The 15705-nt window shown below is 37.3% G+C and overlaps 1 protein-coding gene across 2 annotated transcripts in view; it reads left to right on the top strand.

Annotated features, from left to right (window-relative positions):
- The window catches only part of PCCA (propionyl-CoA carboxylase subunit alpha), a 373229-nt gene that overhangs the window by 116389 nt on the left and 241135 nt on the right, over positions 1–15705 (top strand). For both annotated transcript variants that reach the window (XM_036831147.1, XM_036831149.1), the window contains exon 9: positions 10317–10395. In XM_036831147.1, the coding sequence (XP_036687042.1) occupies positions 10317–10395 (79 nt within the window). The remainder of the gene's footprint in view (positions 1–10316; positions 10396–15705) is intronic.

Raw genomic sequence — 15705 nt, forward strand, 5'->3', positions numbered from 1 at the left:
CTTTTTTTAGAGGTTGTGTGTATCTGTGGTAGTAGTAGATAGGAATAATTCATAGTTGGACTGCAACACATATATGTTTACATTCTAGCTACTGGATAATTATAGACCGCAGATAGATACAGATATGCCTCACCTCAGTCTGAAGTGTGCTAAACCAAAGATATACCAAAACTAAATTGATAATGATAAAACTAAACGAACTATATAACTAATTTGTAATTAAAAGACAACAGTAAAAAGTGGAAAATTATGACCAAATAAACACAACATGGGAAATACATTGATGATGGAATTTATTTTCCCAAATTGCTTGGAACTATCTCTTTGTATTCACAATATGAACTTTTCAGTGTAGCCAAGTGTTGCATGACAGCCAAATTGCCTAGTAGATTTTGAATTACATTTCCTCGGAAAACTTAGTAATGTGCTAATTTTTATTTGAGTCTATGCAATTGTCATTAGTTTATCAGAGCTCCAGTATTTCATACTTTTATTGCCCTTCCCCTGTGACCTTAAACAACAAAAATTTACTTTTTCTTCTTCTTATTATTATTTTTTTTTAAATTTTGATTTATTGATTGATTTATTTATTTTTGGCTGTGTTGGGTTTTTGTTTCTTTGCGTGGGCTTTCTCTAGTTGTGGCGAGCGGGGGCCACTCTTCATCGCGGTGTGCAGGCCTCTCACTATCGCGGCCTCTCTTGTTGCGGAGCACAAGCTCCAGACGCGCAGGCTCAGTAGTTGTGGCTCACGGGCCTAGTTGCTCCGCGGCATGTGGGATCTTCCCAGACCAGGGCTCGAACCCGTGTCCCCTGCATTGGCAGGCAGATTCTCAACCACTGCGCCACCAGGGAAGCCCCTACTTTTTCTTTATCCTACATGTTTACTTCCCATTGGTAAGATTGTGGGGTGGGGAGGAGTTCTGTTCTTTGCCATCTGAAATGGATTGGATCACAGAGGCAGGAAGTAGAGGGGTCTCGAGTTTGATCAGCAGTGAGGCTTTCTCTGTGGCTCAGCATTCACTATTATATTGCGTTATGTGGTTTTGCAATTTGCATATCATTGTCAGCATTTCCTAAATCTTGAATTCATCAGCTTTCTCCATTTATCCTACTGTTGTCTTTGTTTAAGCTAGTGTCATCTCTTGCCTAGATCACTGTAATAGCCTTCCAGATGTGCTCCTCTGCCACAGATTAGATACCTGTCTTAGAAGCAGACTGGAATTTTATTGGGGAATATTTTTGGGACCAACACATGTGAGGGAGTGAAAGAAACTGGATTGAAGGAGAAGTTGAATTGAGTTGAGATGCAGACTCAGCAAAGGCCTTAGCTAATCCTAGAGAGAATTCTGCATATTGGTTGGTCTTTTATAGTTGTCTCAAGTTGGGCATATCTTGGTTGTTTCTAGGTTTTGGCGATCATGAATAGAGGTGCTATAAACATTTGTGCACAAGTTTTTGTGTGGGCATAAATTTTCAACTCAGTTGGGTAAGTATCCAGGACTACAACTGCTGGGTCACATGGTAAGACTATATTTAGCTTTAGGTAGGATCACTTTGCATTCCCACCATCCGAGAGTAAGTTTCCTGTTGCTCTGCATCTTTGATAGCATTTGGTGTTGTCAGTATTTTGGATATTAGCCATTCTAATAGGTGTGTAGTAGTATCTCATTGTTGTTTCAATTTGCATTTCCCTGATGACATAGGATGTTGAACATCTTTTCATATGCTTATTTGCCATCTGTCTATCTTCTTTGTTAAGGTGTCCAAATTTTTTACTCATTTTTTAATTGGGTTATTATTTTTGAGTTTTAAGAGCTCTGTATGTTTTAGATATAAATTCTTTATCAGATATGTTTTACAGATATTTTCTCTTAGGCTGTGACTTGGGTCTGCATTCTCTTAAGAGTGTTTTTGCAGAGCAGAAGTGTTTAATTTTAATAAAGTCCAATTTATCAATGTTTTTCTTTCATGGATTGTACTTTTGGTGTTGTTTGTAAAAACTTATCGCCAAACCAAAGGTCACCTAGATTTTCTCTTATTTATTTTCTAGACATTTTATTGTTTAGCATTGTATAGTTGGGTCTGCAATCTACTTTGAGTTAACTTTTGTGAAATGTATAAGGACTGTGTCTAGATTCATTTTTTTGCCTATGGATGTCCAGTTGTTCTAGTACCATTTGTTGAAGAGACTGTCCTTTCTCCATTGAGCTGCTTTTGCTTTCTTGTCAAGGATCAGTTGACTGTATTTGTGTGGGTTTATTTCTAGGCTTTTTATGCTATTCCATTGATTGATTTGCTTGTACTTTTACCAATATCATGGTGATTTTATTACTTAGCTTTATAGTAAGTCTTGAAGTTGGGTAATGTCAGTCTTTCACATGTGTTACCCTCTTTTAATATTGTGTTGGCCATTATGAGTCTCTTGCTTTTCTATATAAATGTTAAAATCTTTTTGTTGATATACACAAAATAACTTGCTGGGATTTTGGTTAGGATCGCGTTGAATCTATAGATCAATTTGGGGGAGAATTGGTATCTCAGCAATATTGAGTCTTCCTATCCATGCATGTGGAATCTTTCTCCATTTATTTAGATCTTCCTTAATTTCATTTATCAGCGTTTTGTAGTTTTCCACATATAGATACTGTACATATTTTGTTAGACTTATGCCTAAGTATTTTATTTTGGAGGGGGCTAATGTAAATGGTATGGTGTTTTTAATTTCAGGTTTTAATTGCTGGTATTTGGGAATGCAGTTAACTTTTGTACGTTAACCTTGTATCCTGCAACTTGGCTATAATCACATTAGTTTTAGAAGATTTTTTTTTGGTGGTGGTCGTTGTTGATTCTTCGAGATTTTCTTCATAGACAGTTTTATTTCCTGCTAATGAAGTTGTATTTCTTTCTTCCCAATTTGTTTACCTTTTTCTTGTCTTATTGCATAAGGTAGGTCCTGTAGTAAGATACTGAATAGGAGTGGTAAGAAAGGACGTCCTTACCTTGTTCCTGATCTTAGGGGGAAAGCATCTCGAGTCTCACCATTAAGAATGAGGTTAGCTGTAGGTATTTCGTAGATGTTCTTTATGAAGTCTAAGAAGTTTCCTTCTATTCCTAGTTTGCTGACCTCAATGGCTGTTGGATTTTGTGAAATGCCTTTTCTGCATCTGCTGATATGGTCATATAGTTTTTCTTCTTTAACCTACTGATGAGGTAGATTAACTGGTTTTTGAACGTGGAACTAGCCTTGCATACCTGGAATAAATCCCATTTGGTCATGGTATAATTCTTTCTATACATTGTTGCATTTTTCTTTTCAGTCATTTTATTTTTAAACCTGGATATTCCATTTTTAATTTCTAAATATTTTCTATTTCTCTCCTCATCATGATCATTTTTCCTTTAACTCCGTTCCCATGCTTACAGTGTTTGTAATGACTGTAATTTATAATAGGATTGTAATAGCTGTTTTAAGGTTCTTCATTTCTGGGTTTGTTTCTGTTGACTATTTTCCTTCTGTGTGGATCACATTTTGCCTCCAAACATGTCTCTTAATTTTTTATTGGACTGTAGACATTGTGAATGTTAAATATTGTGTTTGGATTTTCTTATTTCTATTTAAAAGATGTTCAAGTTTATTTTGCTTGATAGATAAGTTAATTGATGTTCAGATTAATACCTTTTAGGCTTTTTTTTAAAGCTTTCTTAGGGCAAGTCTGACATACCTTTTTTTTGGTATTCTGATTCAACAAGTATATGTTAGGCTATCTCTCTTTACCTTCTATATTTCCTATCTGTGAGTTCATAGTTTCTATTTCATTATACATCTGTGGTTCTTACATGTATGGCTTATTCATCCATGTAAACCCTTAGCGTTTTAGACAGGAGAGAGAGGTGATCCTATATTTATTTATTTTATATATATATATATATATATATATAAAAGAAATTTTGCTGACCTCTTTGTAGTTTGATGGGACCAATTGTACTGGTAGGGAGCTCTGTTAGGAGGCTACTATAGGAGTCCTGTGAAGAGATTTGGTAGTTTGTATAAGTACAGTGATAATGGAGATAAAATTGGAGAAATTGGACTTTTTAAAAATAAAGACTTCATAAGAGTTGCATACCATCCAGCAGTTGTACTCCTAGACATACACTCCAGGAACCTCTTGCACAGTATTCCAAGCAACACCTGCAAAAATATTCACGGGAGCATTGTGTGTATAGATCTGAATGTTCATTCACAGTAGAATGAATAATGCTTCAGTATGCTTATACCATGAAATATATCACATCAGTAAAAATAAATGATTTGCAACTACTGAAATTAATTAGTACATTTACTTAGTGATTATTATTTTGCATGCTATTCTTCAGGCACTCTTTTAGCTACTGGAGAAGCAATACTGAGGAAGGCAAAAAAACTGTATCTTCATTTTTTAAACTCATTTTACTTCAAACAATGTAGAAATTAGTTAAAGCAAGAATCATTAATGTTTATTATTACTATTGGTTGAAATATTGAGTATAGGATAGTCACAGTTTCCAAGTTTCCAGTCTACAGATCATTTTTTAATTGCAAATGGAAATGTTATTTCATGAGGAAATTTAATGGACACCATCTTAATCAAGTAATCAAACCTAATTTTGTGAGGAAAAGGACAAATGGACTTTTTTTTTCTTTGCTTGTGTAATTTAAGAATGAGAGTATAGCATCAGCTGTGTAGTATTAAATTAAAAAAAAAATTCTGACTCTAATAATGAGAAAACAATCAGGTAAATTCAAATTGTGGACCACTCTATACAAAAACCACCTTGGATTTTTCTTTTTCTTTTTTTTTAAATTTTATTTATTTATTTATTTTTGGCTGCATTGGGTCTTCGTTGCTACGTGCAGGCTTTCTCTAGTTGTGGCGAGTGGGGACTACTCTTCATTGTGGTGCGCGGGCTTCTCATTGCGGTGGCTTCTCTTTTTGTGGCGCACGGGCTCTAGGCACGTGGGCTTCAGTAGTTGCAGCACGCGGGCTCAGTAGTTGTGGCTCACGGGCTCTAGAGCGCAGGCTCAGTAGTCGTAGTGCACGAGCTTAGTTGCTCCGCGGCATGTGGGATCTTCCCAGACCAGGGCTTGAACCCGTGTCGCCTGTATTGGCAGGCAGATTCTTAACCACTGCGCTGCCAGGGAAGTCCCACCTTGGATTTTTCAAAAATCCCCTTCCCCCAACCCCAAAAGGTAAGTGAACTGTTTTACATTAAAGGAGAGTAAAGGAATATAACAAATATTGATATAATGCATAATACTTGTATTTATAATTTTCATCTGGGGATTTCCTTCCTGTCTGTCTTAGGCTTTTTCCCCCCTGATTTTTTGGTTTTCTCTTCTGATGTTCCATTATGAGAGCCTGTTCTGCCCATGTAGAGGACTGTTTTACTCTCTGAAACAACTTTTATTTCCTTTTGCTTTGAACCTTTTCTTTAGGGAAATAAAGACCTTGTATAAGTGTTTCCTAATGGTTTTTTAAAAATAATTAATTAATTTATTTTTGGCTGCGCTGGGTCTTTGTTGCTGTGCGCGGGCTTTCTCTAGTTGCGGCGAGCAGGGGCTACTCTTCAATGCGCTGCACGGGCTTCTCATTGCGGTGGCTTCTCTTGTTGCAGAGCACGGGCTCTAGGTGTGCGAGCTTCAGTAGTTGTGGCACTCAGGCTCAGTAGTCATGGCTCGCAGGCTCTAGAGCACAGGCTCAGTAATTGTGGCACACGGGCTTAGTTGCTCCGCGGCATGTGGGGTCCTCCCGGACCAGGTCTCAAACCCGTGTCCCCTGCATTGGCAGGTGTATTCTTAACCACTGTGCCACCAGGGACGTCCCCTAATTGTTTTAAAAAGAAGACCAAAAAAAAAAAAAAAAAAAAAATCACACCTTCTGTTTGACCCGTGAGAGATTTCTGGTTAGTGCTACCAAATTATGAATTAGGACATTTCCCAAGAAATATTTCACTTTTCCCTTCTTTTTACTTTTCCTTCTCCATCAGTTATTATATTCTATGAAATTTTTATTCAAGAAACTGTAGGTGAAAAAACTACCTAAGATTATTATATGACTCATGATTTTTATATCATTAAGATGTCATTTCATCAGCCTTTAAGTTATCAGTTTATGCCACCCTGTATAGGAGCAGGTTTTGCTTGAAGGGGGTTGGGTGGGGGGGAGGTTATGTAGTGTGTGTCTTGTGTAGCTCAACATGGTGCTATTAGTTGGTCAAGAAAAATTGTTTCTTTAGACTTGGAATCCATAACGGTCACTAAATGGGAAAGCACCTAATCTCCTAGAGGCTTCCTTCATTCCTCTGTCATCCATATCCTAACTATCAACACGTCATGCTGACTACCTGTAAAACAACCTTCAAGTCTCTGTCTTTCTCTCTCTCTCTCTGTATCTACAGCCAAGTCCAGCTTACAGCTCGCTCTCTCCTGGACCACCACAAAGCTTCCTAATCAGTCTCCTTTCTCCCATCTTCGCCCTTTTTCATTTCATGCCTTGCAGAGCAGCCAAAGTGATCTTAAAAAATTAGGACTACATTAGGTCAATGTCCTCTCCTATATAACCTTTCCACCTTGTTCCTTCTGTCAGGAATATTCTGCCCTCATTGATTTTTCAGAGGACTTGCTCTAGCTTGTCAATTTAAGTCTCAGTTTAAATATCAGTTTTCTCAGAGAAGCCTTTTCAGGGAAAAGTAACAATCACTCTGAATCACATCCCTCTGTTGTTTTTATTGTAGCAACTATCACCACTTAATGTGTTTCACACACACACATACACTTAGGTGCATGTATATTTATATATAGTTCTCTACTAGATACCAAATATAGTAAGTGCCACAAGAGCAGATAATTTTCTGAATTGTTCATCTTTGTATCCCCTGGAGCCAGATCAGTGTTTGGCACAAAGTATTTATTCAGTGAATATTTTTGAGTTGATGAATGAAAATTTGATGGTAGAGTTAGAAAGAGGATTGCTGCTTATGGTCGAAAGTAAGACATACTGATTGCTGGGAGGAAAGGAAACCAGAGAAGTTATCTTGTCCTGCAGTTAAACCTGCCCTTCCTTTAAGGTTGAGTACAGAAAAGTAGGAATAGAAACCTTTTAGTACTTTGGTACTAAGTTTCTGTTTTTTTAAAAAAAAATTAACATTTTTCTCACATAGTACTTAGTAGATATCTTTTTGGAAGCATCATGCAGAAGGGAAATAAGGAATGGAGACTTTGTGCACGTTGGAGTTGGGGTGTTAGAAGGAGTGGGGCATGTATCTCTGGATCTGGGAGGGGAGGTCAGGTAATGGGGAGTAGGCATTCAGTGAGAGGATGGTAAAGGTGAGGAAATATCTGTGAACAGCACTAGGACCTGAGGGTTTTTTGTTTTTTTAAGCCATCTTATCATACCAGGAGTTTCATCTCCTTTTAACACCTTGAAGCATTTTGTTTTGTTATGATAAGGAAGGTTGTTCTGTTTCAAACATATGTCAACTGAAGAATATAAAATTAAAGAAATGTGTTCTAGACAAAAGTTGAACAGAGGAGTAAGTCCTCCAATGGATTAAAAAAAAAAAAAATGTGAGAGAACATTAGTGGATATTTCATACCCAGGCTGGGAAAAGAGAGGAAGCAATAGACATCAACTTGATCATTTCTGATTTTTCCGGGCATGTCAACTTTTGACTGAATCTTTTTTTTTTCCTTTTTTGTCCAGTTCCTGGCACCCCATGGCTTACCCTAGTTAGAGCCACAGGCACAATAAGAAAGTAGGGATGACAGACTGGGCTTTTTGATATTATTTAATATCATCTGTGTGGAATATTCTTTTCCCTGCTTTCCAAATAGCTAGATCTCATTTCTCCATGGCATGGTGACAGCATAAAAATATGTACTGTCTGAAATTTAATGACTTACTTGGCATAAGAAATTGAGTAGAATACCTTACTATTATATTATTTTCAATTATAGCTCAAAAATTATATTGAGTTCGTGACTGTAATGTCCCTAACTTCTACCAGTTTCTCCCTCTCTCCCAGTTGTTTAATATTGGCTTGTTAAATTTTTGTCAGGGAGTCTTCTCTTCTGGGTTATATGTATTCACAGGTCTAACACTGCATTGCCTCCTTTGGAGGGACCATATTGCAATTGTCTTATTATATATTGCCCTGTTGCCTGACAATTTCTCACCTTTTCTGAACATACAATAGTTTCTCGTTGACAAATTATTTTATGTGTTTTGTTTTGCCATCCTAGTTCCTTGTTACCAAGGACAATTTCCCAATCTTATTTTGAACCTTACAAATCCCTATATAGTCCAAGGTCCATAGATGAATAAATGACTAAGATGAGATTAATACTGGAATCAGAATAACTGCAAATTTCCTAATCCTCAGTGGGAACTGAAAATAGTAGAGATTTGGGATGTGGATATCATACCTCTCGTGGTTTCCTGTTCACATGGATAAATAGTTTTTGATGGTGAATTGATGACATGTTTTTTGGGGATAAAAAAGACCTTAAGTTGTTTTTAAAAGGATTTCTCAGGCATGCTGGTTTCTAATTTTTAGATATTGTTTCTTCACTGCTCAAAAACAAGCTAATTCTTCTTTACTGATCTCAGTCTAATTCCTTTATGTGATACTCATTGTGAGGCTGCAGCACTGAACAAGACAAACACCGTTCTTATTACTCTCAAGCAGGATCTGTAGCACGCAAGAGTGTGTAGCGTAATGTGCTCCCAGTTTCTGTTTTCAGTTCTCTTTTCCTCTGCCATCCTGCAGATACTCTGTGTACTTCAAATTGTTTCAGTCCTTTCTTAAACCTGTCCTGTGCTTCCCCCACCTCTGTTTCTGCTATTCCTGCCTAACATGTTCATATCCTGCTCATCCTTCATAGCCTTATATCAATGGCCCTATCTATAATATGCTCTTCTGAATCCCTTTTCTCTTACCTTCCTGTGATTCTTTTCTGAATTCCCATTGAGAGAATTATTTGGGTACTTTCCCTCTTTCTTCCTAGATTATAAGGCTCCCAGTGTGAAAATACTATGTTCATCTTTCTTGTTCTTACTGCACTTAGTATTGCTTTTAAAATGCTGTCCCACATAAGTCTATCTCACATAAATGTAACCAACATCAGAATTTTAAAAATTTAATTACTTATGAATCACTTAGGAAGCAAGTGCCATTTTAACTAAGTTGAAGTTAAGAGTGATGTTTTGTGGTTTAGGGGTCAAAGGTCTGTGACATTTGGCCCTGTCTTCCCTTTTCGGGAAGATCCTATAGCTAGAGTGTAGTGCTATTAGAGCATCACAGGCCAGGAAGAGTCCTTTAAGGGCTCACTGACCTCTTCTTTCCTCAGAAAAGATCATAAACAAGTGGTCTCAGACATGAGTATCTCCACCGTATTGTCGGAGAACCTCTAAACAAAGAGACTTCACAGCTTTTCTTGATAAATCATTGTAGATGACTCATGCTGTCAGAAATTTTACTTTATAATAACTACTCTAAATACGCAATCCTCTTTACTAACAACAGTTTTATTAATTTTCTCTTATAAAACTTTGGCTGGAACTGTCCTTTGTTTTGGGCCTGACTTTGTATTTTCATAATATTCCCTAAGTCTAGGTATTTCATTGCCTGTGGCCTGAGTGGAGTAGTGCCGTAGCTTCTCCACTGATACCAGCGAGCTCTGCATCTTCTGCTCCAGTCATAATATACCAGCCATGGCTTGATTTTTCCCAAAGCCGTCATGTCAGTTCTTGCAGATAAAAGCTTCAGGGGTTCCCTGTGATTTTTCAGATGAAAATACCTCAAGTACCTGTAAACCATTACTTTTGAAAAAAAGGGAATTTAATTTGTTATGTATGCAAACAGCAGTTTTGGGGAATCAAAAGAATGCGTGTGTGCCTGTGGGTGTGTGTGCGCGCGCGCGTGCGTGTGTCCTTAATGCTATAAAAGTTGTTTCTTATATCCTTGGTTAATTGACACTGTATCTATTTCCATTTTTGGAATCCACTGTCAAATTATGTTTTCTTAGCTTTTTATTTCATTATTGGGGAAAATGTTATATTTATTGATACAAATAGTCTTTTTCTTTTAATATGATCACACTCATTTAAAAAATATATGTAAGATCATTACACTGATGTTATTTTCCTGACTCTAAAGAAAGGAACTTTTAAATAAATTAGTTATTGTCTTCTGTGTTATCGAACATGTGGTCAGTTGTCATGTTCATGCATCCAAATGATCAAAGTCTGAACTTCTGTCTAATTCTTCCCTGCTGTTAGGCTACCCTGTCATGATCAAGGCCTCAGCAGGTGGTGGTGGGAAAGGCATGCGAATCGCTTGGGATGATGAAGAGACCAGGTGAGATTCTGTCCAAAATACACTTTTGATGAAAACTGCAGTTACTAGAGTTTTATTAAACTGACAAGTAAACAGATACCAAAAGCATAATGGAATAGTTATAATAATCATCTAATTTTTACTCTTCTAGATGGGAAAACTTGAAATTATGCAGAAAAGTTTCTTATTTATATTTTGATGATGACTATCCTATTATCAAAAGGTTTTTACCTTCTTAAACATTAATAAAGGATTATCTTTTTTTTACAGTGTATTTTTAAAAATTATAGTCATGATTTTGTCTTCTAGGCAAAAATTACTGACGTTTGGCTATGTAATTCTGAATGTGATCAAAGATTTGAACCGTATATATTTGAAAGCAGTCATAATTTTATCTGTTTATGTATTAGTATGCATTTGCTTCCCTTTGTCTATAAAAATAGTGAACTACTATTATAACTTTATAGTGTGAAATATATTTCATTTTGAACTTGAAATTATTGTATGTCCTTTATATGCCGTGCACTCTGTTATGAATTTAGAACACTTTCTTAGTAGTAGTTTCAGAAATCAAAAGAAACTTTTAAAACAAAAATTTAAAAACCTAATGTATTGATAACATCATGGGGATTAGAAAATAATTTTTTTGAACAACTGCCTAGTACCAGCAGGTTTCAAGGGACTCTATTCAGATTTGTATCACATACTTCAAGGTTTGGCAGCAAGAGAGATTTATGTCATTTTTTGAAGGAGGGGAATTTAAAAAATCACTGAATTATTATCGTTAATGTTGCCTTTCCTGCCCTTTCTCTGCCCAAAAGTAATTTGATCTTCCAAATGGTTAGTTCTGTTTTCTCCCTTTCTTTTCCCTTTCTTCCTATTCCCTGAAATCTCTGAAAGAGAGAAATCTGGAGTTGGTGTGAAAGTCATCCAGTACAAATCTAATTCAGAAATTAGGTTCTAAAGTGAACATACAAGGTAAAAATCTCCTAGAGGCAATATATTACCCTTTAAAATCTGAGGGGAAGACACCACACTGCAGACTTGTACAGATAGTTTTAACTCTAGAAGACAGTTGTCTCAGGACACCAGTGTTTCTTTGGTTGTGTGTTAGAGGTGGGGTGATAATATGTGCCCAGTACAGACCTTTCAGCCCCACTCTCACGTTCAGTGTGGCACTGACACCAGATACTGACTGAGGTAACGTCAGATTCTCCTCTCCCATCTTACACTGACCCAGCATAAATAAACTCATTGCATGGATTGGTGATACTTGTTATTGAGATATTTGATACTGAGAGCCTCCTGTGTGACAGGCAGTGTTTTAGTAAGGTTCCAGGAATACAGCAATGAACAGAAACAGACAAAATAATCCACTCCTCTTTGCAGTTCTCTCTCTCTGTTCCTCTATATCCAGTATATAACTGGATCAGGAGTTCTTAACCTTTGAATTCACAGACCCGTAAAGTTCAGGGACGTTCGTGCACCTGGATAAGGAAAAAAAGTACATATTTCTTTCACTAGCCTCTAACTGGAATTTAGTGTTTCCTCCAATATAGACAAGCTACGATAGTAGTAGTATCTGTGGGACTTTTCACCCTTTAGGAGATCCCTTATATTATCACATTACATTGTTGCAGGTATCTCTAAGTTACAGTGATTGTGAGGCTTGTTGTTGGAGCTTATTAACGAATAAAGAACCAAGTGCATGATATCCCAAATTTGTTTTTAAAAAACATTTTGATACCTGTATTTCAATATATTTTGTTTCTTATGCAATCCTATGCATATTCTTTTCTACATTTTAAATCACTTCGAACCTTATTTTGACAAGAGGTTCCTATGCTGCATGAGACTGCCAAAGGCATCCATGACATAAACAAGGTTCAGAAACCCATTCTGGTAGGAAGAGACAAACAATGAACAAGATCAAAGTAAATCATATCCTATTGTGGAAGGTGATAAGCAGTATAAGAAAAGTAAAGGAGGAAAGGAAGAGACATGGGGAGTGCTGGAGGGAATTCCCATTCTAAACAGGATTGTCAGGGCTGTCCTCACTGAGAAGGCACATTTGAACGAGGAGGGAAGAGTGCGGGGATTAGGATCCAGGCAAGGGAAGAGCAAGTGTGGAGGCAGTGACGCAGTAGCGTGTCTGGAGAGATCCAGGGCTGGCCAGCTGGTGGGGGCAGGGGGAGGAGTAGAAGGAGATGGGGAGCCAATTGTCTAGGACCTTGTAGGCCATTCTTAGTGAGATGGGGGGCTACTGGAGGGTTTCAGTAGAGAAGTCACAATCATGGAACTTCAACAAACTCCTAACATTATTTACATGTTTTGAATTATAAAAATTTTCAAATGTACAAAGATGTAGAAGAATACAATGAACTTCTATATACGTATCATCCAGATTTACCAGTTGTCAAGATTTTGTGACTTAAGTTTTAAGTTAAGGATCACTCTGGTTACTCTCTTGGCAATAGACTTAACAGGGGGCAGAATCATGAACTCTGGAATCAGGGAAACCAGCTGGGAGGCTGTTGAAATAATCCACGCAAAATAATGGTGATGGTGGCTTCCACCAGTGTAATGGTGGAAGTGGTAAGAAAGAGTTTAATTCTGAAAGTAGAGAGGCAACAGGATTTTCTGAGTGATTGGATATAGGGTTTGAGTACTTGAGGATGACTTGCAGGCCCTTTTTTAGTTATCTTATTTGTTTGCTCTTATTCTCTCTTTGGCCTTAGTGTTGATTTTATAAGAATTAAATGGATATGCTGCAACACTAATTTACTTGAAAATTTCTTGGGAAATGCCGAGAAGTTAAGGTCAGAGTGAAGGCGTTTATCTTCAGGATTGAAGAATGCTTAACTGAAGAATGGTCTGCTTCTTAACCTCTCTCTGGAACTCTGCCTGGCGTGGTTCCTTTTGGTAGTGGAGACTTGCAGAGCATTGGTTGACGATGTGAAATGTTTGAAGCTGGGCTGGCTAGTTGTTGTGTGTGGGTGGAAGCAGGCATAAGGGTAGGAGGCACACTTAGCCCCATTTTTACCACATAATTCGTCTTATTTGACTTCTGAAGTTCAGGTGTTGAAGCTATGTCTTGTGCTTTATTTGTAACCCCTGTGAGTTAGTGGATGTCTCCATGGGTTGGTTGGGCTTCCTCACGGGATGGTGACTTTAGACTTCTTACATAGTGACCCGGGGATCCAAGAGTATTTGTTTCAAATCCAAGTGGAAGCTGTATCACTTTTCATGATCCAGTCTCAGAAGTCACACAGCTTGCCTTCACCATATTTTGTTGATTACCAGTGAGCACAAATTCTACCTGAATTCAAGGGGAGGGGCATTAGACTTCAGTTCCTTGTGAAGGAGTGGCAAGTTTCTTAGAAGAGCATATGGAATGGGAGATGCTGTTGTGGCCATGTTTGGAAAAGACAGTCTGCTACAGTCTATTTATAGTAAAGAATGAGATAATAAAGATGTTAAACACAACTTAATGGTTTTATAAGAGATGTGTGTTTTGTGAACTCTAATTTTTATCAGTGTTTTCCCCTTTTATATGGCACTTATATAGCCATTTCACTGAAAGCCTTAGCACTTACTTTTCATTATTGTTCTTAGGATCTCATATTTATCAGTCATTTCTCCTGGGCTACTCTCAGTAACATGTTCTTTTATGGTAGGATTACTCTTCAGTTTCTTGGCAATGAGATTTGCTATGCTGCTTTTAACCAATGGATTTTAATTTAGAATTCAGTGCTTTCGGAAATCGCTGTATCTATTCATATATTGGGCATCTTTGGTAAATAAGTTAACCCTTTCTTGGTCAGTAAATGTCACATTGTTTCAAAATATTTTCATATAATTAGTAAAAATACATACATAAACCATTTTCTACCTAAAATTACTCTTTTCAACTTGATAAATAAGCCATCTCTAAAACTTTGTTGAAATTAACAAAAGTATAACATATTTGATATAATGATACAGGACCCTCATTTAAAAAATTTGCTGTCTATCCTCTGTTAATTTGGAAAAAATCAAAACTTTGGAAAAATTGAGAGAACAGTCCAGAAAACACCCAGATATTTGTCTTCTGGTGTCACCAGCTGTTAATATCGTGCTGCACTGCATTTAACTCCTTCCTCCCTTGAGGAAGAAATTTTTGTACATAATCCACAAAAATTTTAACATTCTTCAGATGGAAAACTTAGTAGCCATTAATTGCTTTATTCTTTTTTTTTTTTTAACATCTCTATTGGAGTATAATTGCTTTACAATGGTGTGTTAGTTTCTGCTTTATAATTTTGCTTTATTCTTGTATCTTAAGGAGTGTGTCCCTCTTGTAACATCTTCAGGGAAGTAGCATCTATACTTATCTTAGAATCTTTAGAACATCTGAAAGATTTAAAAAAGTATAGTGTTTGTTGTATTGTATAATAAATTAGGGTAAGAGTCATGGAGGTTGTTGAAAGTAGACTCAGATATTTTCATAATAATCCCTGGCTTTCTTTTCCTTATCCCTATTTATTTATTTTTAGAGTATAATTGCTTTACAATGGTTTGTTAGTTTCTGCTGTATAACAAAGTGAATCAGCTGTACATATACATATATCCCCATATCTCCTCCCTCTTGGGTGTCCCTCCCACCCTCCCTATCCCACCCCTCTAGGTGGACACAAAGCACCGAGCTGATCTCCCTATGCCATGCGGCTGCTTCCCACTAGCTATCGATTTTACATTTGGTACTGTATATATGTCCATGCCACTCTCTCACTTCGTCCCAGTTTACCCTTCCCCCTCCCCGTGTCCTCAAGTCCATTCTCTACGTCTGCATCTTTATTCCTGTCCTACCCCTAGGTTCTTCAGAACCATTTTTTTTTTTTTTTTTTAGATTCCATATGTATGTGTTAGCATATGGTATTTGTTTTTTTCGTTTCTTTTTTTTTTTTTTTTTAAATTTTTATTATTTTTTTTTTTTTTTGCTGTGTTGGGTCTTCGTTTCTGTGTGAGGGCTTTCTCCAGTTGCGGCAAGCGGGGTCCACTCTTCATCGCGGTGCACGGGCCTCTCACTGTCGTGGCCTCTCTTGTTGCGGAGCACAGGCTCCAGACGTGCAGGCTCAGCAGTTGTGGCTCACGGGCCTAGTAGCTCCGCGGCATGTGGGATCTTCCCAGACCAGGGCTCAAACCCGTGTCCCCTGCATTGGCAGACAGACTCTCAACCACTGCGCCACCAGGGAAGCCCCTCGTTTCTTTTTATGGCTGAGTAATATTCCATTGTATATATATGTGCCACGTCTTCTTTATCCATTCAACTGTCAGTGGACACTTAGGTTG

Source organism: Balaenoptera musculus, chromosome 18 (genome assembly GCF_009873245.2).
Source record: "Balaenoptera musculus isolate JJ_BM4_2016_0621 chromosome 18, mBalMus1.pri.v3, whole genome shotgun sequence".
Classification (NCBI taxonomy): domain Eukaryota; kingdom Metazoa; phylum Chordata; class Mammalia; order Artiodactyla; family Balaenopteridae; genus Balaenoptera; species Balaenoptera musculus.